The following is a 27,284-nucleotide window of genomic DNA, read 5'->3' as shown; positions in this document are numbered from 1 at the left end:
GTTCATTTGATTATTGCTCATGTGTTTGAGAATTCAGCTGTATCCACCAGCACCACCCAGACACTGACTTTGTATTTATGCAAAGAGCAGCACAGATCCCAGAGGACTTTCTTCTAATGCTTCTTCTTCCTATCCTGTTGAAGAGAATGAAATCTTCATTGTTTACCACCGTACTCTAAAGGCTGTCTATAAAGCTGATAATCCTGGCTGCTAGCAATAAAAATACCACATTAAACAAGTCTGTCAGTCCCACAGTACTTTCTCAACTCCTATTTGGTAGCTTGAGATTATTTTGCAGAACGGAGGTGTGTACTGAAATGGCAGAATAGGTAGAGAAATATCATCATCTATTTCTGTGCTTATAAAGTCATTCTATTCCTCAATGGGAACAATCTTTCCAATCTTCATTAAGAAATGCCTCCTTTTTCTTATGGGATTGTGGACGTGTTTGCAATTGCACCATTCTATGTTTTCACCCTTTCCCTGAGGGTTCATCACTTCTTTGCAGCTGTGGGTCATTTGGATTGAATTGTTATGTTCTGTGACTACAACCATCACAAACTGTCTCCTTGGTAGAGACATCTAGCGTTCTCTGACAAGTCTTCGCTGACATCAAAAATGTGCCAGTATTGCAAGTTGTTCCAGTGTTAGTACCCTTACTGGTTTGGTAGCCTAATTACAGGCTCAGAGCTGGCTGCTCTGGGAGAGATCCGTTGTCTTCATTATCATTATCTATCACCAAATAAATGCCAAACTGAAGAGAAATGAACAAGAACTGACAGCCAATTCAAAATCAATAAACTGCTTTACATTGGATTTGCAATTAAAATAACAGCTGGCAAATGGAAAATACATTCCTCATTTAATTTTGCTTCCTTTGTCAAATTCTTTATAAAGAAAAAGTGGACTTGCCATTTCTATGAACCTAATAGAAAAAAATTTCAGAAGTAGAGGGAAAAAAAGTTGAACTTTTGACATCCCTATCTCAAAGGTGGAAGAATCTCTTCATCCTTTCCTAGGCCTGAGGAAAACAAAGCAGCCTGTACACTCCAGCAGTCTGCCTGAATCATTCCACCCCTGCAAATTCAGGACTAGTTCATAACATTTGACTTCACAGTCTCAGACCCTTTACTGAATTGTGCTCTGAATGTAGGGTTACTAGTACCTATACTGCCTTTTGGTTGTTGAGCATCATGAATTTTTAGCAGTTGCCTCACTGTCCTCATAACAAGGACGGAGAAGGACCTAAAGTTTGTCATTGTTTAGATGGCTGGCTGAGAAGAGAACAATTTAAAACCAAAACTAGAAGCAATGCATCGATAAAATAGAGCTTGAATTTGTCTTAATCAGTCAATTCACCTATTTTTTAGAAGTTAACATCTCTTAAGACAGTTGAGGTCTATGTCTTGATATCTGGATCCTGCACTGACTGGCATAATTTTTTCATGTTATTCCTTTTTGTTTGTAGTGAATGAGGCTTCCCTAAATTCCGTAGAGCTCAATCAAAAAGATGGTTGAATTATTTAGCGTATTAGCACGTGCTGTCAGTTTTGGATTGTCTTTAGAACTCTCAAGCAACATTTTTGGTTTGCATTAAAAATATTCTATTAAGCAAAATTTGTGAAAGTGCTGCACGTATCAGCCTGTTCATTTTTATTAAATGTTGTTTACTGATCTTGGTTCTAGTTCAGTGTTAAAGTTGAGAGAAAAATGGTGTTTTGGTGAGACAACTGTTAGCATCTCTAACAGACAGCAATGGTGCAATGCACGTAGGCACAAGCGCAAAGAGAAGGTAATTGTCACTTACCTTGTAGTAACTATGTTTTGTTTTGAGATGTAATCAATACAGATCCCACAGTCCTTGCTTTTGAAGACTTCAAATTCCAGCTGTTTAGGATTATGAGGGAATGGCTAGAAGGTCATGTCAGGTCTTCCCCTTTTGACCTCCCAGCAGAGAATGAAGAAGTGCAGGGCACATACGTAGTACCAGCAGACAGAGCTGATAGTGGAGTTCTAAGCTCACATGATTGGTAAGGATGCACATCTAGAGAAACCTCTTTCAAAATAAACGTCACTTTTTTTTTTTTTTTCCCTTTAAAATACAGGAAGCAAAGTGTACCAAGTTTGAATCATATTTAACTATATTTTGTTTTTCATTGCTGCCAGTGAACTAATATATCAGATAGTGGAATTTGATTCTTGGGATTTTGATGAAATATATTAAACAGATAAAATCATCAGATGATTAATAAACAAGAATTTCGGCTAAGGTGTGACTGAACTAATAATGGCTAATTTTAGGAATGTGCCAAGAATGGTGGTGGTTGGATTTATGTTCTAACAAGAGGTGGCAGGGAAAAAAAAAAGAAATAAGGTTTTAGGGTCACAGAAGATCCTACATTATCAGGCTTTGACAGGCAATTTAAAGTCTGAAAAGGAAGAGTAATACTAGAGTCAGAGACTTGGAACAAAGAGAATATGTCATGTCTACTAGAGATTTCAGTCTTTGAAGCATTCAGTAATAGGTCTTTGGGTGCAATCTGTTGTTTTGTTTTGTAGTGGTGAGGGGGGCAGATTAAGGCAAACACTTGGTGAAGATGGTCTTAATTCTGCAATGTTTGCTGTCTCTGTAACTAAACTGCCACAGTACTCTGTTTGTCTTAAGAGTTGCCATGGTTAATACAGAGAGACTGCAAGATTAGAGATGAAACTAAATAGGATGAAGAATTGCTTATCTTTAGGATAGAAGGAATGAATAACATCGACTGTAGCAGTGATCTATTTCAGGGGCAGAAGAAGCAGAAGAAACAAGATGTAGTGAATCATCTTCCTTGTATGATACACTGATGGTCAAAATACATTAGCAGAGAAAAATTTTCCAGTGTATTTTTACTCCCTAGTAGTACTGAAAGATGATTCCACCTTTGGATATTGCTGCTGTTGTTGAATAAGTAAACTCAAATTATGCTGAAAGCAAATTAGAGTAATTATAATAAATTTAATTTTTGGTGGTATCATAGAGTCATTGGAAGAAAATGAAACAGACCATTAGATAGCAAGAAGTTTTAAATGTTGTGTGTATCTTTATCATTAAGATGATTTTTTTTCCCCTATTTTTGCTCAAGTAGTTTAGCTGTGGGGTTCAGAATCACAGCATGGCTGAGATCGGCAGAACCTCTGAGTCGATCTATTCAAACCCTTGCTCAGGCAGAGCCTTTGGGCAGCCTATGCCTGTGCTCTGTCACCCACACAGAAGCGATGTCTGATGTTCAGAGAGATCCTCCTGTGCTTCACTTAGTGCCCGCTGCCTCTGGTCCTGGCACTGGGTGCCACTGAACAGAGCCTGGCTCTGTCCTCTCTGCGCTCTCCCTTCAGGTATTTATGGGCATTGATGAGATCCCCTTGAAACTCTACTTCTCTGGGCTGAGCTGGGCTAGCAGTCTACACCTGTCCTCATAGTAAATGTGCTCTAGTGTCTTCATCATCTTTCTGGTCCTACATTGGACTCTCTCTACTCTGACTCTTGTATGGGGGGCCTGAAACTGAGTGCAGCACTCCAGGTGCAGCCTCACCAGCACTGAGTACAGTGGAAGGATCTCTTCCTTCAACTTGCTGGCAACACTTTGTCTTATGCAGCCAAGAACACCGTTAGTCTTGCTTGTGGCAAGGGCACACTGCTGGTTTGTGTTCAACTTGGTGACCACTGGGATTCTCATGTCCTATTCTACAAAGTTGTCTTTCAGCTAAGCAGCCCCCAGCATGTACTGGTGCCTGGTGTTATTCCTCCCCGGGATTTGTTCATTAATCCCTGGTGGCATCAGGGTAGTTCCCTTAACACCATGGAAGATTGGCTCTGGCTTCTATAATTATCATAACTGAACATGTTAACTTGATATCATCTTTTGATGAACCTGACTGTGGGGAATTAAGCACTTCAGAAACTACCTTACACATTTTCATTACCACAGCAACTAAGTACCCAGCATCTCCAGCTCTGCTCATGATTTTGGCTTTGTTCTATAGGCTAGCATGCAGGATGAGCACAAAGTTTAAAGTTAAACAGAGTGTTGTTAACAGAATGGAAAGGAGTGTTAGTGTTTCAGGTTAGCCCTATAGTGTCCACAGAATCTTCCTTCCTCTTGTGTTGTTTTCCCTTTCTGACTAGCCAGAACAGATCCGTGCGCTGCAGAAATCATTTTGGTAGGTCACTTAGAAGCTTACTTAAATGATTTGTCTCTTTAGAATGATCAAAAATGACAGCAAAAAAAAAAAAGGAAAAGAGAAAAAGAGAAAGGGCATAATTACTGCCTACCCTTTTGAACATTGATTTGGGACCGGTAAAAGACTCAAAATGAGAATGGGAGAATGGTGAGCTTTTTGTCAGCTGCACTCACTGAAAGCACTGTATCATTAAAGGACAGTGGTAGTAATTGCTTAGTTGCCATTGCTAAGTTGAACTATTATTCTGTGAATGCTTGTTCCTGTAATTTAATTTTTTTAATGTATGACTTTTCCGCTGCAGAGCATGGAAAGCCATTATTTGTGCAATTTGTCTTTGTGGTTAAGAGCATCAAATAAACTGTATCCTTTACCACCAGCAATGCATCTGTTTGGCCTCAACTGGCAGCTGCAGCAAACTGAAAACGATACTTTTGAGAATGGAAAAGTGAATTCTGATACTGTGCCAACACATCCTGTAACAGTACCTGCTGGAGAAAACGGTAAGTGAAATGCACCAATTTCTTTCCTTCTGAAAGCATTTCCTTCTCTGAAAGCATTTTCTTTCTTTGTGTTTTATTTACATCACCAGTTTTTAACGTTTTTTGTTTATTTGAAGTTCAGAGCCTTTGAGAATGATAGTAATTCGAAATAGCCATGCAGACACTAAGCAGGGGTTGTATTTCAACTGAGAATACCTGAACTAAACATGTGAACTGAACAATGAATCCTTGGTGGTAATCTTGATATAAATAGGAAATCTGGTTGTCAACCAAAATTTGTCTTGGGAATTTACATGCCCTGTTGGATGAGGACAGAAAACATCTCATTGTGGTGAGATGGTGCTGAGGCTGGCCAGCGACCATCCTTCCTTTGGGACCCAGGCTGCAGAAATGGCCACAGCAAAGCCAGGGTCCCCGATGTGACAGGGCACTCTGTTTCATAAGGGGGACCTGATGCCATCTTTGTGAGTCTCATTGAACTCCGGATAGTTTTCAGACTAAAGCCTTGTTTGTGACAGAGGAACATAATCAGTCCCTTTCTGAAGGGTTGGCACCACAAGAGGTTCTGCAGGGGGATTTGCATATTTTCAAAGGTTCTCATTAGTTGTGCGTAGGTTTCTTGTAACCAAGGAGCTTCCTATTGCGTGATGACCTTGCTGTTAAATACTTCTTGTTCTTTTCTTTCTGTAGCCAATGAGGGTTTTTTCCTTTTTTTATTTCTCTCTGAAACATAGTAAGTCACTTTTAATATATTCATATGTTTTCTCAAAATGTCTTACATATAATACTGAGCCTGAATCATGCATCCAATATATAAAATAAAATAAAAAACTTTATATCCAATATATAAAATAAAATAAAAAACAAAAAATAATTTTGTTGTAGGAGCTTTTAAAATACAAACCACATAACAGGATTATTTTTTATCGACCTTTTTCCATGTTGCCCTTTAAGATTCTCAAAACATTTAGGAGCCTGTGCACTTTTGGCTAACAGAGGCTTTAAAATCAATAGTTTTTGAATGGAAAACTTGATTTAAATGGTTGATGAATGCGGTATTTGCTTCATTACAGAAAAATCCATTTTCCCTTTCACAAGGTAGAGCTGACCTCCTTACCGCTGAGGAGGAGGAGGCATCTGCCAGCACTTGACATCTTGAAAATTTTTCAAGTTATCACAGCTCCAAGTTATAGAAATAATACTGCTTGAATCTTTCTTTCTGTCATCTTTTTAAACAGGTTAAACTTCTCTAGTAGGAGTTTTTCATTTCCTTTACCCTACTGCCTTTTTCTTGTACTTGGATATTCATTATCTCTTTCTGTGTTCTTACTTGTTTTGAATGAATAGTAAAAAGGTGCTGTACGGTTAATGAATATTGATGCTGAAATGGCAGCTCATCATTCTCTGGTCTTCAGCTCTGAGAAGCCAATGCATTTTTCTATTGTAAAATAATTTATTAAATATTTTTTAAATACAATTTTTTTTTTTCCCCCTTGGTATTTTTTTTTAATAAATTAAAGCCTAATATACTTGCCTCAGAAATAGAAGAAAATAGCAAATATATCAAATATGTTTTTTTCCTTCTTTGTGTCCTTAAATACTGTCCAAGAATGGGGTTAATTTCATCTACTGCTAAAATGCTGTCCTCTGCAGAATATAGTAAGTGGTCATTTATCAACACACGTCAATACTAAGCAACAGACAAACCAGAGAATACACACATTTTAAACCACAAAAGGAAAGTTAAGTAGAAGGTGTGGTGATGACTAGATAAGAAATTTAAGGAGGGAGCCCTCATACTATTGTGCTAGTTACAAGAAATTGTAAGGAAGAATTGCTAAAGCCTTGATTTGATACCTCGGCCATTCATTTTTCATGAGTCTTATCTGAATTTGGAGTAGTCCAAAAAAGTGCTAGCTTTGGTCAGAAAATAGTATAGTCCTCAGGTGAGTGGCTTGGATACTAGATAGTTATTTGCCATTCCGAAGTGCAGATACTTTGTGTGATGAATTAGTAAAGCTTACATGTTAAAATGCATTCTTCTGACCTCTGGAGAAAGTTCAGCTGTGGTTTGCCTACAAATAGCTAGTCATAAACTGACAGTAAAAGCATGTGAAATCATCCTTGGATGCAAATAATTAGTTAAATGAAGCTTGAATCTCTGAACAAGCCTTCTCTTTTTTGTTTGTTGCTTTTGTGGATTGTTTTTTAGGTGGTGAGGGATTTTTGTTGTTGTTGTTATTGGTTGGTTTGTTTGTTTTTCTTTCCCAGTGCTTTCCTCTGTTCAAATAGTAAACTGCTGCCAATGTATCACTTGCTTATCTAGGCAGGTGTGATTCAGGGCTGCATAAGGTATCATAAGGATATGTATTTTCTATGAATAAGATGAATTTTAGAGGGCACTTCAGTTCAGGTTCTCCAAAGTACATTTTTAGCCATGCTTAATCACATCTCAGCACCTACTTGACGTACCACGGTGCTTCACCTGGTTTTATAACCAGACAGCATAAAAGAAAGGTTAAGAAACACAGAACTGAAAATTTGTTTAGACACCATGTTCTAACACATGCTAACATTTCATAAGTCACTGGCTTTCTTTATTTTTTTACATCCTACAAAGTCAATGTGCAATTCAGAAATACCTTATAACATATGCTTAACTGTTGGCTTGTTTTTTGTTGTTGTTCTTTTCATTTTGCTTTAAATGCAAGGGAGAAAAAGGATATATGGGGAAAAGAGCATTTCTTCTGGCTTAACTCAGTGCAGTTTTGAGATTATACTCATTGAAATATATTACACTTGCTGCAACCAATGGATTTTGAGGGTTCTTTTTATTTATAGTACAGAATTTTAATTAAACATGTAGCAACTTTTAATTGTTACGTTCATTTTTTTTCTAAAATTGTAGTTCTGAATTTGTTTTTATGGAGGATTTTGATTTCATTTGTTGAAGTAGTTTTTGCAGATTATATATCAGTGTCTCACAGAAAAAAAAAAACAACCTCTAAATACGAGGTTATTCAGTGGAGTAGGTGAATATGCTGTTGATTGTAAATCCATTCTTGCAACCTGATATTTTAATTAATGCTGCCTACGAAGAATAGAAAATGATATTATGTGTGGCACTATAAAGCAATTATTGTTCAGCTTTTTCATGTTCTGATTATGCACTCATTTTTATTCTCTGGTGTAGATGCTCAGTTCTTTACAGAATATCTTGCACCAGTCTATAGAGTGTTTGCAAATAAGGAGGGAGAGTTTGGCTTCATGTAATTTTTGATATATTTCTGAACTATTTTTCTTGTAAATAAATTCTGTTTATTGCTTCAAATATTTCTTTAGATTAAGATTTTGTCTAGTCTCACACAGTAAGAACAGAATTTACGGATAATACGTGTAACAAATATTTGATCTATTAATTAACCATTATACATCAGATTATCATTATATCTTGAGTATTTAATATAATGGTGCATACATCGTAAGCATGTGGTATAGCAAGTTATTTTGTAAATTATTAGTAGCTTTAGTAATATATTTGCTAATTTTGATGTAAATATTATTAACCTATAAATACTTAGGGTATTTGCTATTATCTTTTGGAGAGGTGTTTGGAAGGTTTTGGAGGTAGAGAAGAAGTACTGTGAAACAGAAAATATTCAAGAGGAAAGCTATTTTAAAAATGGATTTCATGTTTGTGCTGTTATGTCATTATGGAATTGTGTGAATGAATGTGACATTTCATATTTGGATTTAAAGGTCTGTGTGAGAACTTTTATTACTTTAAAACGTGAAAAGGAAATGTTGAAACTACTGACGTTTTCTTGTGCCCGTTTCCCAGAAGGGAAAAGGACTGGTTAATGCCCCATTTTAAGGAAGACAGAAAGCTAGTGATAATCTTGAGAGGTAGTATGATGTTAAACAGGTATGTGGCAAAAGGGTGAAAGTATCTTGGTTTTGGTTAAGAAAATGGGGGCTGATAAGATCATTACCTGCTAAGGATAATTGCTGAAGCCCAGTGGTAGGCATTTCTAACACATTGAACAAAATGTGCGTTTGAAAAAGCACACCTGTTCAGGCTATCTAGTTCATCTTTTCAGTAGCAAGAGGTAGTTGTTTTTCATTTCCAATATACAAACAGTGGAAGTCACAGATCAATACTGCAAACAAGGGTTTATTATTTAGTGATTACCAGGCACCAGCGTGTGAATTTATACAACCAAATGTGCATCAGTTTGAAGAAAGTGGTAAGAAACATTTAAATAAATTGCAATAATGTGTATGTTGTTCTGAAGGTAATGCCCACTATCTGTTTCCATGGAAACTACAACAGATACAAAGAGCACAATAACACTACTTGATAGAGCAAATTCTCAACTACAAAACACTATCTTTCAATATAATCACCACCATTAGCTATGCATTTTCACTAGCATTGAAGAAGAGCTTGCATGCATGCTGTGCATATAAGAATCTGCACCAGCCAAGGTGACCACTGTTTCACAACTGCTGTGATGCAGTCGTTGCTAGGAAAATGTTGCCCATGCAGTCTGTCTTTCATTGATCCAAACAGATGGAAGTCAGAAGACTATTTGATAGTGAAAATTCTCAACTGCAGAACAGTATTTTTCAATGTAGTCACCATCGGTCACTCTGCATTTTTGTCAGAGTTGAAGAAGAGCCTGCATGATGTTCTTGTAAAAATTTGCACCAGTGGAGGTGACCCACTGTTGCTACCACCACTGCTAAAACATCCCACCTCACTGCCTCACTGTGCTTGTGTCTGCTGTTCGGTCTCCATAAGCATTCAGAAAGCATCAATGAATGCTGATGAGTTCAAGTTTTTCCTCATGGAGGAATTTAGTGACATACCTTTGCTCCACCCACACTTTTATGTCAGACACCGTTTCATCAGACTGCTCCTCTGCTACCATCTGTCACACAGCAGCAACATGTAATAGGATATTGGTGGGAAAGGTGCAATCTCTACTACCCTCCCACCAGCATCCACCTCTGATGTCATTTGCCAGCATACTAAATTAACAGACATTAATTTCAGAGCAGCCCTTGTAAATACAGGCCTATCTTCTAGTAAAAGTATAAATATTGCGAAAGGTTAACTCCAAAGTTAGAAAAGCATCAGCCTGAAGAGAGTTAAAAAAAAAAAAAAAAAAAAAAATTTCTTCCAAGAGCAGATATTTCACTGGTTCTTGAAAGCTGAGTGCTAATCAATATCATGCTCCTGTAAGTGAGATGTTTTCAGCAACTATGAGGGTATTGCGGTATAGCTCTGGTGGTGAGATGAGCCCCCACTCCAGGCCTCTAAGTAGTGCTTCTGTGTCTGCTTAATTCAAAAGCAGCCTGTGTTCATCTTGGATGCAGAGAAAGTGGAGAGGATCAGTCTGTGACCTCACCTGGCATTTCAGATTTTAATCTAGTTGGGTTTTTTTTCCAGCCTAAATGTTTGCAAAAAGGTTGTGTCAGTTTGTTTCCTCAAATGATGAATAATGTAGAATTTGAACATAAAAGACAGGGCAGCAACAGAAGTGTTGTCAATTCTTTACAACACTTGTACGCAAACAAGCGAGCATCATTTGAACGTGCTTATCACATTCAGACGTATTTCATTCAATCTTTATAACAGACTAGCTGCTGAATAAAGAAAATGAACTGGTAAAAAAAACCAGTGAGCTGTAAGGTTGTAACTACAATTCCATTTTTCTTTATACTGCTTTTACACAAGGCTCAACTTGATGAGCCAGCTAGTTAGTTACTTACTTAGTCTGGAATTGATATGTGTTGATAGACAAGTTCTTTGGCAAAGCTTTGTTTAGGTCTGGTAGCACTGATTCTGTTGGGTTATAGTAACCTTTGACTCTATCTTCAGGAGCACCTATGTGCAGCACATGGCACAGAGATGGTCCCTTGACACAGCTTTGGACCTTTGGCTTCACACAAGCTTTCATGCATACCTTACTAAGCCACCCTGAATTTCAAAGCTGATGGTGGCAGTTCGTCTAAGCCGTTTTTATTAGTGTATCAGTTCTGTTTCCTGCAATCTAGCAGGTGGGAAGATGCTCTCCCAACTAAGCCATAATCTTTGCCAGATTTTAAGGTCTGCGTATGTGGGAAGCCAAGTTGTCCCAGACTTGTGCTATCCATAGGATGTAGCCCAGCTCCCTGCAGTTATCAGCTTGGGTTGTGCAGTTCTGCCCCGTCCATTTGTTTCACAGTGCATCACTGTGAGATCAGAGTTAGGCAGATTGGGTGATACCATTCTGTACCCAAGATGGAACACAGATGCATTAGATATTTCTTGCCTTCACTTACCTGCTTGAAAAAAAAAAAAAAAAAAAAAGTTTGCTGGGAATCTGTAAAGCCTATGATTTATGTTCTTTTTTCGATAAGCCACGACCCATAGGCTAGTTTTTTAATGTCAGCATTTGAAATTGTGAGTCCTTTACATGTTAAGATCTTTTGTGCTTCTTCTGGGCATTTCCAGATCGCTGTCACTGGGTTCCTAAGGCTAACTGATAGTTGCATTAATGCTTTTTAGGGGAAGATCATTAACACCCTTCCGTCCTTTTTTCTTATTCCTCATGATTAAACCCTCAGATAAACACATTTTTGTAATATAGAACACAGTGGAAATAGCAGACTTGAACGTGTTATTACGCAGGAGGCAGCAGTGTTGAAAAGGTGATAACAAGCTTGGGGCTGAGGCCCAGGTAATCCAGGGGACAAAGGTGCTATGGGGATCAAAGGTGTAAGGATGTGGACACAATGGAACGCGAAACATTGCCTTTCTCGTTTGGGAGAAAAAAGAAACAAAACATAGTGAACTAGATCTGTTAAAATTGTGTACAAATGCAAATGTTTGATGTAGAAAAGACTGTTTCTGTTAGCTGTCTCAACTAGTTCTGTTTGTTATTCTTAAAATCTGTCTACCTCATTTTCCTTTTCCTTACACTTTTTTAGAATGAGTCTTTATGCTGGAAAACTCTGTGTTTTTAAATACTTTGGTTAAAAAAATATATGTATATGTATGTATGTATGTAATATAAATCCCAAAGCAGTAAGGCTTGTGTTCAGGGAATTTAAAATGTTTTTACTTCATAGACAGTTGTGTTGTTTTTGCTTTTTTAGTTCTGAATCAGTGAATTCCCCGGGAACTTACATTCAGAAAGATTGTCAGGGAGCATTTTATCTGAGTTGCTTCTAAATATTTGACAGTTCATATGAAGGATGACTGAGAACAAGAAAAGAATACTAATTTTTTCTCTCTTATTATTCTAACCTGTCAGGAAAATTAGGGGGATTTGCACAAGAAAACAACACTATAGATTCTGGAGAACTCGATATAGGCCGAAGAGCAATACAAGAAGTTCCCCCTGGGATTTTTTGGAGATCACAACTCTTTATTGATCAGCCACAATTTCTAAAATTCAATATATCCCTTCAGAAAGATGCATTGATTGGAGTATATGGCCGAAAAGGCTTACCACCATCACATACTCAGGTGAGAGCTGCTTCCATTAGAAGTAGGAGAAGTTATTGAAAACTGTGACTTTGGTTATTTTGTATCTTTTCCATTTTGCTGATTTTTGGTTTTTACATATTGATCTCATGTGATGTACAAAACATTTATAATACTGTAAGTGATGGGATCTGAAATGTGCCATCGGGGAGAAGGGAAGATTCTTATTTATGAGCTGTCTGAATGCTGTGACCAATGATGCTTTAGATATGGAGTTGTTTCATGCAGAATTTATATGTACTTTTAAAGATATGTTGACATTTGTTTTAAAACCTCAGTAAACTAATAGAGCTTCTTATGGCCATATGTATGGTCATGTGTGCCTAGCAGTGGCCACATTCGTCCAATTTGCAAGCAGGAAGAAAATAGTATTTTAAAGAAGCTTCAGTTTATTCTGCAAGAAAACGCTACAGTATTTATAGCTTGGTGTCTCACTAAATAAAAAAGTATGCAATATGTGTCTATGGTAATACAGTGGATCGGGGTTGTAAAAGTGTCAGTTTTCACTAGGCATCTGAAGTGTCTTAAAACTTTGTTCTTGTCTGCCCCAGAAGGATTAGTCTGCTCACCCCTCAGGTTTGTGAAGAGACTTTTTACTGCACTTTATTATGCTCATGCCTAGTAACAAAGAAACACTTTTCATCCGTAGTTATAGGAGAGTTGAAGCCTAAAAGAATGAATAGTCGTCTGGATTGGCAGGAGAAAGGGAGAAGCATTGTCTGAAAAGGCATTTTAGAATCAATTGTATTCAGATTTTATTTGTAAGATTTAAGACCCTCCAAGTTCGGATTTCTTTCAGCTCACTATTAGTCCAACTGCTAGCTCTGAACCATTGTTCCACTTTGAAAAGAGAATTGAGCTCATGCACTTCTACACCATTTATGGAATTATGTAATATCTTACTGATTTTTTTTTTTTTTACCTTCATAAGATTGCCTATAGGCAGAGCTGGAATGAAGCCTGACTGATTATGCCATATGCACAGTCACAACATTAAATTCCTAACTATAAGATTTAATTTCTTTACTTGATCCTTATTTTTAATTCTGATATATGTGCTGTTATACTACCAAAATTCATTCCTTTTTTTTTTTAGGCATAAATTCTAAAAAACATAGAATTATTCCTAATTGTATCACATTTTTAGCAGGTACTGTCTCATGTAGATGTAAAATTTAGTTGAGAACTGTGGAAGACGAGATAGGATCAGCAAAGGAGTTTCATGCTATTAAATGCTATTAAAATCACAGAATGCTACGTTAGACTTTGTTTTTGGTTTAGTTTCCATTAAACAACAAACAATTTATTGAAGGCAGAAAAAGAACTTAAGTTTACTTAAAAATGATTAAATGGATTCTCTTCAAACATTCACAAATGAACACTTACCCCTAGGCTGACAACTAGCACAAGACATTTTAGCTCAAAGAAAATTGACTCAGGAAATTATCAGCCATTGGTCATAGGGGTTTGGAATACAAATGCCATCCTAATGATGATAATAATTGCAGAAGCTAAGGAAATACATGTGTGGCAAGGATGAATAAAATTGAAGAAGCTAATTGGGACTATGCATTTAGAAAAAAAAAGATTATACAATTAAGTATGAGTATAAAAAATCTTTACTTGACTCCTTATCCTTGCAAAAGATTGAAACTGAGGTGCCCTATAACCAAAAACTTTGAAAAAGGAGATAACCAAATCTGTTTCCCATCATCTGTGGCACTCAGACCCCTTTCCCTTTGAACTCCTAGTGTGCAAGTGTTATCCATGTTCACCTATGGTACAATGGAAAGAATCACACACAAATCCTTCCTGTACATCTTCTGTAGTTTCTGTGAATTTTGGGTATGTTGTTCCCAGGATATAGGTGAAGTTCTGTATTTGTCTAGTATATAATTAGAGCATTTTTCACAAACTATTTGACTCTTGATATCTTGAAGAATTAGGCATGCTTACTTATCTGTGCCCTGGTGAACTTGTAGGGCTGCTAGAGATTCCCTAGAGTGCAGGCTTTATCAGAATGTTTATATGGCCTGACCCCAGTCATGTCTGGTTAAGGAGCCTGAGATAACTAGATGGATAAGGTGGAGGAGGCAGGGTGAAATGTTTCTCTGCAGTTTAGACCTTTTTGCAACAAAACAAAGTCTTAATCACTATCAAATGAAATGGAATATCGAGAGGGTTAAAAGCTTAAATCTGTCTGTTGTTTTCTTACTTCCCTATTCCTTACAGCTTGTACTAAAAAGGCACTTCACTTGTGAGCCAGACACAGCAGCAGCATAACAGCTAATTCTGGGCTTCACTGCATCCTTCCTTTGGGCAAGGGAGCTTACGCAGTTCCAAAGGTCATAGGAACATGTTAGAAAAACACAGGAATGTCCATGCTGGGTCTGATCAAAGGCCCATCTAGTGCACACTGGCCATTAGCAGATCTACAGAGCAGATGACAGATTTGTGGTTATTCTTCCTAGAATACAGTCCTGGCCTCCTGCACCTTAAGGCTGAATGACTTCCTGAGTCAGAGGTGCACTCTTTATGTTTTATAATCTTTGAAATATTTTTTTCCTAAACACCTTTGAACCAGTGGAAGCTTTTAGCACGTGTGACATTTGCATCGAGGAGTCAGCAGCTTAATTATACATCTCACATGATACCCTCAGAGACAGCCACCTGGTAGCTTTACTCTGACACCCAGTCAGTAGTGTTCTGGAGGAGATGGTGGAGATTTTCTCACTGATTTCTTCTCAGTGCCACTCATGATTTGTAATGTCCTGAAGGAGCTGTAATTTCCTAGCCTATTTCATAACTTCTTTGTATAAAAGCTGTTTTAGTCCTCTGATCATCTGTTTTTTTTTGGGGGGGGGAATGTTCTCCAGTTTTACTGCAGCCTGTAGAGATGAGAGTATAGCACAGAACATAGCAGATTTCAGGCTGCCGTGGTTCTGTACAATACCTCAGTGATGTCTGCTGCTTGGCTTTTTGTTTTTGGTGGTTTTTTTTTTTTTTAATATGTTTTTGATTGTAGAACTAATGTATCTACAGAACTATCTACCATAACTCCATGATCTCATTCCGGGATGATATAACTTGGCACAGAGCCCATCACTAGATGTGTAAAGCTAGGGTTGTTCCATGAAGACTTTGTAAAGTAAGGTCTCACCCATAGATACATCACGTTATGTTTACATCTCTTAAATGCTATCTGCCCTTATCTCTTATCACTGAGTGACAAGTGCTAATAGCAAAATTTATGCAAATGTGCAACTGCTGCCTCTTTCTGAAACGCCAGTGCTTCATATTTCAGATCTTTTGTTAAATAATTGAGAACCCGCCCTATGCCAGCATTTGTAAAGCATCCATACCAGCTGTCCCCCTCTTTGCTCATTTTCCTATGATAACCAATATGAGCACATGCCTCTGTCTTCCGTACCTCGCTCCTTCAAGCTTAGGTCTGTGTATAAGAACCTGCCTCCTCTCCATACGCACACCTTGCATTTGACATTGGTTACCTTCTTCCCCACTGCTGCTTCCTAGACCATTCACTTATTTGTGCACCTCTTTGTTGTATGCAGTTAAACCAAACAGTAAAAGGAAACTGGAGTCTTTCTTTGCATAGCTGTACAGCCACTGATACAAATTGTCCTATCACTGCAACAGTTGTAATGAAAGAATGGGAGAAATGAGCTTGAGAGAGATCTCAGTAAGTCTTCACACCTCTGTCTTGGATCAGGGTGGGCTAAATCTATAAGTTGTTTATTATTTCATTATAATATGGTAACACATTGCAGCAAATGCAAATCTCCTTTCCCATAATCCAAAATAATTGAGATATGACATGCAGAAAGTGTTGTGAGATACTGTGATCAGGACAGAATTTTTGGTTGTTTTTCTGTATTCTCCTTAAGTACCTAAATCAGTCTCAAGCACAGCCTGTGTGTGCCACAGACCAGTGTGAGATGCGTAGTTCTCTCTTTCTGGAGAATCATAGATAAATCAACCAGAAATAATTGACAGTGACTGTCCATTCAAAACCCAATCAGTGTGAACCTGAAAGTCTTTGTGACACTTTCTAAAAATGTCAGTTTCATTGCAGCCAGAGAATCAATATGTTTATTTAAAGAGACTTTAAGAATAATAATAATAATTAAAAAAGGATTTTTTTTTAACGCAAGAAGTGAATTTACTAGAGCAAATCAGAATTTTTAGACTCAATATAAAGGTAATTAGTTTAGTGTCATTGGAGGAAAATAGAATTAGTGTGCTTTTTACTTTTAAAGATAATTGTTTTTCAGTCTTTTTCTGTTACTCTGTTCTTCATAGATAAATATGTATGTGTGTGTGTGTGTATATATAGGAAACTACCAGCCTTCAAAGGAGTTAAGATCAATTATCGTTTGCTGAGGGATAAACTGAACAGTAAATTCCCCTCTGTACAGCTTCTAAAATATAGCCTAAAACAGTGCTCTGATAACGACATATGCCCTTATTACATTGCAGATACAAAATTACTAATTGTACCATGCTTGTCAGCCATTAGTATACTCTTTGTGGTCAATCAAGTAGTATAATCACTTGCTCCTGTAACAAAACCATAGGTTTATCTGCAATTTTCCTATAAAAAATGAGCTTCTGCAGTATACAAATTATAAGGTCACTCCTAACATCCATAAACAACTTGTTAAAACTGCCTGGGCTTTCTCTTTTTAAAAAACATTAGTGAACAGCTTGAGCAAGAAGAAGTATTCTTGAGTGTGGTGAGAGGAAAAGACAAAATTGTTTTTCTCTCTCACACATAATAATATAAATATTTAATTCTCTTACAAATGAGAATGTTGACTGGTTTTGAATAATTGGTTCTCTCCCAAAACGATTGCATTCATTTTCATGTGGCGCAGCGCACACAAAGTGACAGCACATCGAGGTACTGGCTCCTGCACATACTAATCACGTTTATGTTCTGTTCCACTTGTTCAGATGAAGCTGGAAAAGTGTCTCAGATGCTGATCATGGCATAATAACTATGCATTTCTTTCACATCCTGAATGGTTAGGAGGTTATTCAGATTACCAGGAAAGAGTATCTTTACAGTACTGGTGAATTTTTACCTGCAAGTCTGCAATTTCGAGATGAGAACATAAGTACTTAAGCTCTGTGCCTGTGACAAAGGCTATCATGTTTTCTTTTGTCCTGAGAGCAGGTTCTGAAGGTCATAAGTCAGGATGTAAAAGTCCTGGTAACCCAGTAACCTAGCTCAGGTGAATCACTGATCGTGTATACTGGCCTTTACTTCAATGGGCCCTGAACATGTAATTCCATTTGAAAGGTCTCAAACACATGGAAAGATTGAAGGTTTATACATAACAGTTTCTCTCCTGCCATTAACAGGTATCAAAGTAAAACTCTTAGCAGGCACAGCAGGGCCAGCAGATTCTCCACCGCAAACAACAAAGCCCTTTAACTTTCCTCCATGTTTAGTTTTGTTGTCTACACATTGATCCTTCTATGCTGAACATGCAAAATACATCCTTTAAGTTAGGAGTTTCAAGCAGCGTAAATCATTGCAGAGCAGATGCAACCTCCCAGGTGCTCATAGGACTAGTTAAAGATGTGTGAAATCTTAAGAGTTTACTTGTTGTATCAGCTGAGGTACTACGTTTTCTGAGCCCCACTCATGGTTGTTAGCAAAATAGTATTCTCCCTGCACTGACTTGATATCTTCCTTTTCTTGTCAGGTTGTCATTTTCACCAGCTGTAATATTTAATGCTTTCATTTTTCCCTTCTGGGCTTCTACTAGAAGGAGTGGAAGTAAAGCTCTTTCTTTTCATCCCTCTCATCTGCACACTGTCTGAAATCAGGAGTGAGCAGACAATTTAATCCTTAGCCCAAAAATAAATAAAAAGCTACATAGATGGTTGATGCTGGATACTGTTAGCCCATGTGCATGCAATACACTTTGAAAGTTCACTCTCACCTGTTAGTCAGTTGACAGTCATGACCACAGATTTATTTCAGCTGATGTTTTCACCTGTTTGCTGTGAGAGATAGGCTCATCACCCTATCCCCAAAAAGCCATTGCTGTAAGCCTGAGCATCACTGTATGTCATACTCCCTTCTGTTCCCTGCAGTACGACTTTGTGGAGCTCCTGGATGGCAGCCGGCTGATCGCACGGGAGCAGCGCACTCTGCTCGAGGCGGAGCGAGCGGGTCGGCAGACGAGGTCCGTCAGCCTTCATGAAGCTGGGTTTATCCAGTATTTGGATTCTGGCATCTGGCACCTGGCCTTTTATAACGATGGGAAAAATGCAGAGCAGGTGTCGTTTAATACTATTATTATAGGTAAGCATTGTCGTCAAAGCTCTTGCCAAAATCTAGGCTCTGGTTGTGTTTTGTTTTGGATTTTTAGGAATCATACAATTATAGAGTGTATTAGGTTGGAAGGGACCTCAAAGATCATCTAGCTCCAAGCCCCTGCAGTGGACTGTGTGCCCCCCACCAGCTCAGGCTGCCCAGGGCTCATCCAACCTTGGGCACTTTTAGGGATGGGGCACCCACAGATCTGGGCAGCCATGCCCTCACTGTCTTGTGAGTGAAGAATTTCCTCCTTGCATCTAATCTATAATTTCCCCTCTTTTACTTTAAAACCATTCTCTTTTGTTCTATCACCACTGACCCGTTGAAAAGTTGGTCTGTTTCCTGTTTTTAAGTTCCCTTTGGTACTGGGAGGCTGCAATGAGGGTTCTGCCAAGCCTTCTCCGTGCCAAACAAGCCCAGCAAACCCATAGTCTGATGGCCTTTTTTTCACGAATTTTCCACTCATGGTGTTTCTTTTTCATTCAGAAAAGAAGTGCAGAAAATATACTGTAATTATTGGTCTAAGGCATAAGGCACGTACGTTGTTGTGAAGCTGTGCTGAAAGGAGCGGTCTGTCTTGAAGTGTTTGCTAAGCAGCACGGAGCTGTATTTTGAGTATAGAGCTCATATTGTTTTACCATTATAATTTGAGCTTTTCTGCTGGAACGTGAAGTCCTGAGATATTACAGGCACAGCTATAGAAAATAACAGCTCTGCATGCTCTTCAAACAAAGCAACCATAAACACTGCACGGGGAGCCTGGGCGTGCTGTCAGTCAGTGGCTGCGTGGCGGGTTCTGGGGGCCGGTGAGTGATCCCGCTTCTTTTCCTGCAGAGTCTGTGGTGGAATGCCCCCGGAATTGCCATGGTAACGGAGAGTGCGTTTCAGGATCCTGCCATTGTTTTCCTGGCTTTCTGGGCCCCGACTGCTCGAGAGGTACATCAGCCCCATCCTTACTCTCAAGTCAGCCTAAGCAAGCGTGAAAACAGATACATTAAGAAAGAAATTGGCATGTGACCGACTTCATAGATGTTCTTGTTTATAAAGCTTTGATGAAAACCTTGATTTGAATTTCTCCATGGTGCTTTATTTCACAGCGGCCTGCCCGGTGCTGTGCAGCGGCAATGGGCAGTACTCCAAAGGCCGCTGCCTCTGTTACAGTGGCTGGAAGGGCACCGAGTGCGACGTGCCGGCGACGCAGTGCATCGATCCCCAGTGCGGGGGCCGCGGCATCTGCATCATGGGCTCATGCGCCTGCAACTCTGGGTACAAAGGAGAAAACTGTGAAGAAGGTAAAGGAGCAAATACTTACCCCAGCACCTGCTGCTGCTGGTCAGGTTTCCAGCTGGCATGTCTTGTTCTATCAGCGTTGCGTGATCTCGATCATTTGTACTGTTACCAAAGGGGGAAAAAAAAAATCTGCTTTTCATTGCATCGTATACGCTGGGATATGCTTGTTGCATAGTGCTTCCTCAAAAATCATTTAATAATACTAAAAATCAAGTTTGGGAAGAGCTAGTACTGCTACAGAATTGTTAGACTTCACTTACTCTTAATCCATGTAAAAATTCCCCAGAATACATTATATCTTTTACTTGCCAGTTTTTACTTTCTTTGGCTAAGAAGAAAGCACCTCAAAAATAGATGTTGGAGTACATGAAGACTGACTGAATTTTCGGAGTCTAGAATAAATCATTAATGTATCGCATCTGTTAGCCATCTTTTCCACCAACCGCACTGTGGAAAGTGCTGATTCCAATGCATCACAGTGAAAAATGGCACGTCATTTTTGTATTCCAGAGATGCGCATAATAATATTCTTTCTGGTGTGCTGCAAAATGCAGTTCATTTTCTATTCTTTTTTTTTTTTAGGGAATAAAAAGTGCCGTTTTCTTCCTCAATGAAATTGATTTTATTGATCTCCACGTACAAAGTAATGCAATTAAGTCCCTGGAATTAAATTTTCAGACCATTGACCCTACAAGTGTAACATTTTATTGAGTCAAATTGCTAAATTAAATCTCGTCATCTAAAGAACATTAAAGTGAATTAAGAAGGATAGAGAGTATGCAACTCATTTATTTCTGAAACTAGTTGAGAGTCCTGTACAGCTGTCAGAACTCTATAGCTCTGGATTGGATCAGCTGATACTGAGCATTGCAAGTAATCCAACAGTTGTCACAGTGTGATTAGGCAAAATAGAGATCAGCAGCCCAAGACCTGGGGCCAATCTTGTTGTACTTCAGAAAAATTAGCAAACTTTAAAGGTTTTCTGTTAACTCAATGGCAGCCTGTAAATGCCTTGAAGACAGTTATATCCACACACAGATTTCACAATACCAGAAAATGGCGTGGAAATGATACGTTTTTATGAAGAAAATTGCACATATTCTAACAGAAATTGGCTAGGACTTGTAGTCAGAAATGAAATAGAGGGTTCTTTGTCTTGTAGCCAGAAGAGGGGGGCTGGAACCAAGCTACTTTGGTCTGCTGTTCCTTTTCTCTTTTACTCATTGTAATGAAGTGAAGATGAATTTCTCAGCTTCAATCTACTTTAAGAATGCAATGCTGCACATTCCAGAATGTCCTAGAGTGCAGATTAAGCCAAGCAGTGGCTTGAGATGGTTACCGTTGTTAGAAACAACATCTTTAAGCTGATCTTCCTCTTTTCCATGCAGCGGATTGCTTGGACCCAGCCTGTTCCAGCCATGGTGTGTGCATCCACGGCGAGTGCCACTGCAACCCGGGCTGGGGGGGCAGCAACTGTGAAATTCTGAAGACGCTGTGCCCTGACCAGTGCTCTGGCCATGGCACCTACCTTCAGGAGAGCGGTACCTGCACATGTGACCCCAACTGGACAGGTCCAGACTGCTCCAATGGTAAGGGTTAAAAGCACTCATGTTTTGTAAAATTATGGTGTCTTGGATAGCACCGTTTCAGTGATATTATTCACAGCTGACCTGCCAGACTGATGGAAGACTTTCAGGTGATTGTAGCGTGAACTCTGAATTGATTCAAAGGTTCGAAATAGCTAATGAACATGAAGTATTTGAAAATAATATATTTTGTTTTCTGTTAGCCCTTTTTGCTTGTTAGTTCACATGCAAGTACAGAATGTTTTTGTGCGATATATATATCTAAGTGTCATCTTACCTAATAAGTCTAGTTAGCAGCTATAGCAGTGAAATTAGAGAGAATCTCCCATTTTAAAAATCTCTAGCTAATTGAAGACATTTTTTTTCTTCAAATCCGCACTCAGGCATTCCACTTTGAAGGCAATGCAAATGCAAGAATGAATTCTTAACAGCTTTTGAGGAAAGGCACAGACTGTAAGGGCAGAAGGAGTTGGTAGAGGTGAAGAAGTAGAGGAAGCTTCTTGAAGTCTGAAACTGGGCTTATAACTATAATCAGAGTTCAGAAGCAACAGGAGAAAATGGCTGGAGTTACTGTTAGAGAGCATTATCTAAATATTTATAACAGCAGCCTCTTAACAAATACAAGTTTTTTGAATGTTGCTTGGTAGTCACATATCAAGAGACTAAATCATTTCTAACCGTGAGACGTATATTTGTCTTAAACAGTTCATCTAACTGATTTTGTTAATGAAAACTGAACACATGGGCTAGCTGGGTTTGTGCCAGCTTATGAATAAATATAACATTTTCATGAGAAACTATCTTTTCAAAACAAATGTACTTCCTGACCAGGATCTGCGATACTCCATCATGTTTTATGCATATAAGGATGATAGGACAAAATTCTAAATATTCAAGAAGTGACAGAGAGGAGAAAATATCTTCTGTTATATTCGTTTAGAAGAAAAAAATCTCTGAACATTTCTTGTACTAAAAATGACTATTTGTGAGAGACCCTTTGTAGTTCTCAGGCAAAACACGGGTCCTCTATTTCTTGACACAGTGTCCTCTGTGCTATTTCTGATTATTCAGTTATGCACCATCTTCTAGTCGTGTTTCAAGGAATGATTGGTAATTGTAATACATGCAGTATTTCTGATCTGAGATACTTCAGAAGCGTCAAACTCACAAAAGAGCTTTGTAAAAGGACTATTTTCTGAAGTTGTGCAAAATGACCTTCGTACTGATACACTAAAAAAGTAAATCTTACCCATAAACATTTTGTTAAGCTGATAGAAGAAAAAAGGAATGAGTTATTTCCATCAGAGGAGTTTATAGGTTTGAAATCAGCAGAGCTTTCCTCTATCTTCATCAGCAGTTTGTCCGTTAATTAGCCCTTCAATTCCACTTCAATTAAATTAACTCTAATTAATAAGTTCATTACAAAGATTGACGCACCTTGCTCAAAGCTAGTGTGCTAAAAGCTGATAAACACCTCCACTCTAATGAAAAATTGATTAGATTGAAAAGAAATAACCCTTTCTTTTTTGGAGCTGCGTTGACGTTTTGTGACTCTAAAATTAATCAAACCATCTTAGATCTCTTAATCAAAAATTTAATTCAAAGTAGATATAAAACGCTGTATAGGAAAAAAAAAAGTTGGGGGGGGCTAGGAGGGGAGGAGGGAAGCAGGAGGGAGAATTTCAGCTGTCTCTCTCCAGAAATATTCTTATGGAAAATGTCACAGCGCCCTGATACTCTGTTTAATGTTCCACGACATTTGGAGACAGAGTTATCCTCTGCTGGGGAAGAAAACCACTACTGAATAGAAAACTGGAAACCTTTCATGCACTGAAAGCTGTTGAAAATAATTTCAGTCTTTTATTGCTAAACTGTTTGTTGTCTTCTACAAGAAAACAAAACCTAAATACAGTACTTTTATGAAGCAGTGTGTGGTTACAAGCAGCTCAGTGCCAAGGAACAGAAGAAGTCCCTCAGGCTATATTATAGTTTCTCTTTTTATTCTGTTGTCTGCTTAGCAGAAGTAAAGTTTTTTGGAGTCTGACTAAATGAAGTATAACTGTAAATGCAAAATCTGGCAGCCTAAATTAACATCTTGTATTAGCTGAGACTTAACATGTGTTGTTTGGCCTCTGTCTACCTTTGGCTCTTAACATATTTTTCAATTATTCTATCAGTTACAAGATCCTGTTAGCATACGTAAATGACAAGTTAAATTGCTGAATGTTGATTTATTTTTTTAACAATCTATTATTTAAACCAGACTGTTCGTAGCTGTCACTGATACAAATTTACTGAAAGTAAAAGAGGATCATCTTTTATATTTAACAGATGTGTCAGTATGTCAGCATAGTACTAATTTGTCTCAGTAAGGCTCACTCTTTATAATGAAAAAATGTGTCAGAAATGGCACATTTTTACTTGGAAAGAAAACAGTGAGCAGGATAGGGAGGGGAAAGCTTGTTAAAATGATCTTTCATTAATGCTAGATTTTCACTTGCAGCATAGTGTGACCTGCATGTATGGTACATTTAGTCACTACAAGTATGTTGTGACTTCCAGGAGCTTTAAGTGCCGCATAATCTCAGTTATGAAGGGCTACTCTTAAGTTGTATGTGATCACAAAGAATACAACTGAAAATTACTTGTAGCTAACAGATGAGCTATGTACACTCCAGCACCACTAAGTCTACCAGGATAACTAAGTAAGCATTAACACGGAGGTAAAAATCCATGCCCTGCATTCTGTTGGGTCCTACCTGAAAATACCTTTCACAGTAAATTCCTTTGATGGAATTACCAAAGGTTTTGCCTTTCTTACCCTTCACATCTTGAATTAAAATGCCGCGCTGCTAATTGATGCGTACCCTCTCACTCCCGTGTGCACTCTGTGCCTCTTTTTTCTCCCCTATTCCCTTCTCAAATGTAGAGATCTGCTCGGTGGACTGCGGCACACATGGCGTGTGCATGGGAGGGACTTGTCGCTGCGAGGACGGCTGGACGGGCACAGCCTGCAACCAGAGGGCCTGCCACCCCCGCTGCGCCGAGCACGGCACCTGCAAGGATGGGAAGTGCGAATGTAGCCAGGGGTGGAACGGAGAGCACTGTACCATTGGTAGGCTGGCTATGCTTTAATATGTCTTTGGTGCAAAATTCAAAGTGCTGGCACTGCTGGCTGTGTCTGAATAAGGAGTGTATAACTTTGAAGCTTTTTTCTTCAAACAGAATGTTTGCCCGTGTCCGTCTGTATAAAGGAACTGATTTTTTAAGAAAGGAAATTATTATATAATGGCTCATCAGGTCTTCATAGCTAGTTTGCTGTGAAATGAATTCCCTTTTCAGTCTCTTCCCTTGAGCTGCCTTTTTGCTGGTGGGGAGGTCACATTTATTTTAAGCTGTAAATAGTCTTTGATTTGTGTTTTTCTGTTTTTCTGCAATAGCTTAATGACTCTCAAAAATGAAGCTTCCTTTTGTTTGTTTTTTAATTATTATTATTATTATTATTATCATTTGGAAAAGAAGCTCTAAAAAGTGAGTTTTGGCAACACACAAAACCATCAATGCCACCTTGTAATGTGTGATCTAACTACTCAAAATCACCTTCTTGTCAACATAATGCTCTGTTTTAGAATTGTGTCAGCACAACAGCAGTTCCATACAGCAGATTTAGGATTCATCCTTATTACAGCTTCTGTGTTCCGTAATCAAGTTAGTTCTAGTGTGTGAAACCCATTGGAAATTATTATGCCATTATTAATGGAGCTTTTCTTACTCAGTGTTACAGTGTGTATGTCCCATATGTCTCTCCACTGCCCAGGGCGTGATGTTGAGCCAGCATGAGAGATTACACTTGCAGATAAGGGAACTAAGAAAACAGAAACAGAGGAAGAATTGTTCAAAATCGTAACATTTTTAATTAGGTTTTGAATTGTGGCATAGCTGGAAAATCCCCTCTGCACTAGGCTTCCTTTATGCAAGGTGCAGCAGGACTGTAATGCAAAAGGAGGGACCTATGTCACCTCTGTGTAACCACACGTAAGAACAGCTGTGTGACAACGGGTAGGAAGCACAGACAAAGAGCTTGGCAATGGTCTAATTTTAAGAGCATGCTCATTTATCCATAGGAGTGTGGTGAGACTTGTACTAAGCTCAGCTAAGGCTGTCTAGGAGTAACACAGTGGCTCTGCAGTATTTAGGGGCACATCTCTGATCTGTGAGAGGCACTGAGGATAAGCTCTCAGAGGTGAGTTGAAATAACATTGAGAAGGTGGCCACAGGTCAGGCAAAGGCAAGTGTTAATGCTGAGTGATGTGGAAATCAGAAGATAATCTAAATAGTTCAGAAAGTCCAAAAGGAAAAGCAGTTTCGTATTTAAAGAGATGGAGAAGTTAGTTAGAAGAGATGATGTGTGTAGCAGGATAGAGCAGTAAATCTAATAGCAGTAGAGATAATGGATATAAATACATCATTGTTTGGTTTTGCCACAAGCTGAAAAGAGGCTTAAGAAATTCAACTTCTGTGCATGTTTTGGAAGAAGTGTCACCTAGAGTGTGTGGGCTCAGCTAAGTCATCAATGGTGCATGACTATCAAGAGGAAAGGCCTGAGCTGCATTCCCTGCAGGTTATAGCCCTGCCAGGGAGGCAGGATGGCAGTGCTGTGCGTAGTCACGGTCACAGGAAACAGTGACGTGAGCCTCAAGGACAGGGAAATGTTTGCTGGTATCCATATCATTGCATTATAAAGGCAAGGTAGGATTTCATTTTGTGGAAGGGAGTCAGGTGTGAAGTAGTAAGATTGATTTGTGAGCTGTTTATAAAAAAAAAATCAGAATCGATTTTTTTTGTTTGTTTACTAATGAGGTTGCCCAGACATAGGTGGGAGGGGAAACCAAGATGCCTCTGTGCAGGACCCTGGGGAGAACTGATGTGATTAACATTTTTAAGGAGCTTCCAGAAAACATGCTGACAAGTGAGCAGAGAGGTGAGGAGAGAACTTTTTAAACAATAAAATAAAGTAAATCTTTAGAAGGGGAATAAAGCCTTTCCCTTGACCGCTTTAACTTGCCAACGAGCAATTACTCAGCAGATTGCTCTGCTGTTGGTCTCGCTGACCTTGGCAGCATTTCAAGGGTTGCAGTTATACACGGATGAACTGCTCTTGAACAATTTTTCCAACATATTAGGCACAAACTAGTTTTTCCTCAGTGCTGGCCAAGCAGGTCTGTCTTCCCACCTGTTTATTCTTCAAATGTGTGTTTACTTTGTGGCTGCTGCTGTAAAGATAGTTTGATTTGTTTATATTGCCCTTACAGCCTCAAAGACAAGTAATGAGGTGCAAGCGCTAGCCTGCTGTTAACATTTGTTTTTCCTAGAGCTGTTTTCTTCAGGACCACCAGTGTTATAGAGAAACCAGGTCATTTTGTTGTTCATTTCCAAGAGCTGTTCCAACTTAGTAGAGTAAAAAGCAATGCTTCCTCAGCTTGGTAAATGGAGTCAATTTGCTTTTTTCTCATCTACCCTGGAGTATATACTAGCTCCTTCTGTGCAATACATTTCAAAATGTGAAGGACATCAGAATGTATTTTCATGCATACCAGCTTTTTTAATGTCATGATGTAACCCAAGCTTTTTTTGCTATTTACTGCTCTAAACTTGGTAGCGGAATATTTACCTAATTTGTATGTGTGCAGGAGAGACTCCCACTCTGCTTTCAAACACCCCAAATGATAACAACTGCATCTTTCTCATTTCTGAGTCATTAACCATTTGAATCTACAGTAGTGTGAAGCATTTTAGAA

At 38.6% G+C, this 27,284-nt stretch overlaps 1 protein-coding gene across 9 annotated transcripts in view; it reads left to right on the top strand.

The window, feature by feature from the left end:
- The window catches only part of TENM3 (teneurin transmembrane protein 3), a 1,260,835-nt gene that overhangs the window by 1,161,301 nt on the left and 72,250 nt on the right, over nt 1-27,284 (top strand). For all 9 annotated transcript variants that reach the window (XM_048943303.1, XM_048943305.1, XM_048943306.1 and 6 more), the window contains 7 exons: nt 4,599-4,721; nt 12,026-12,240; nt 18,385-18,595; nt 19,445-19,546; nt 19,708-19,902; nt 21,289-21,489; nt 24,416-24,601. In XM_048943303.1, the coding sequence (XP_048799260.1) occupies nt 4,599-4,721; nt 12,026-12,240; nt 18,385-18,595; nt 19,445-19,546; nt 19,708-19,902; nt 21,289-21,489; nt 24,416-24,601 (1,233 nt within the window). The remainder of the gene's footprint in view (nt 1-4,598; nt 4,722-12,025; nt 12,241-18,384; nt 18,596-19,444; nt 19,547-19,707; nt 19,903-21,288; nt 21,490-24,415; nt 24,602-27,284) is intronic.

Source organism: Lagopus muta, chromosome 4, assembly GCF_023343835.1.
Source record: "Lagopus muta isolate bLagMut1 chromosome 4, bLagMut1 primary, whole genome shotgun sequence".
NCBI lineage: Eukaryota > Metazoa > Chordata > Aves > Galliformes > Phasianidae > Lagopus > Lagopus muta.
This window is presented reverse-complemented; position numbering and strand designations above follow the sequence as displayed.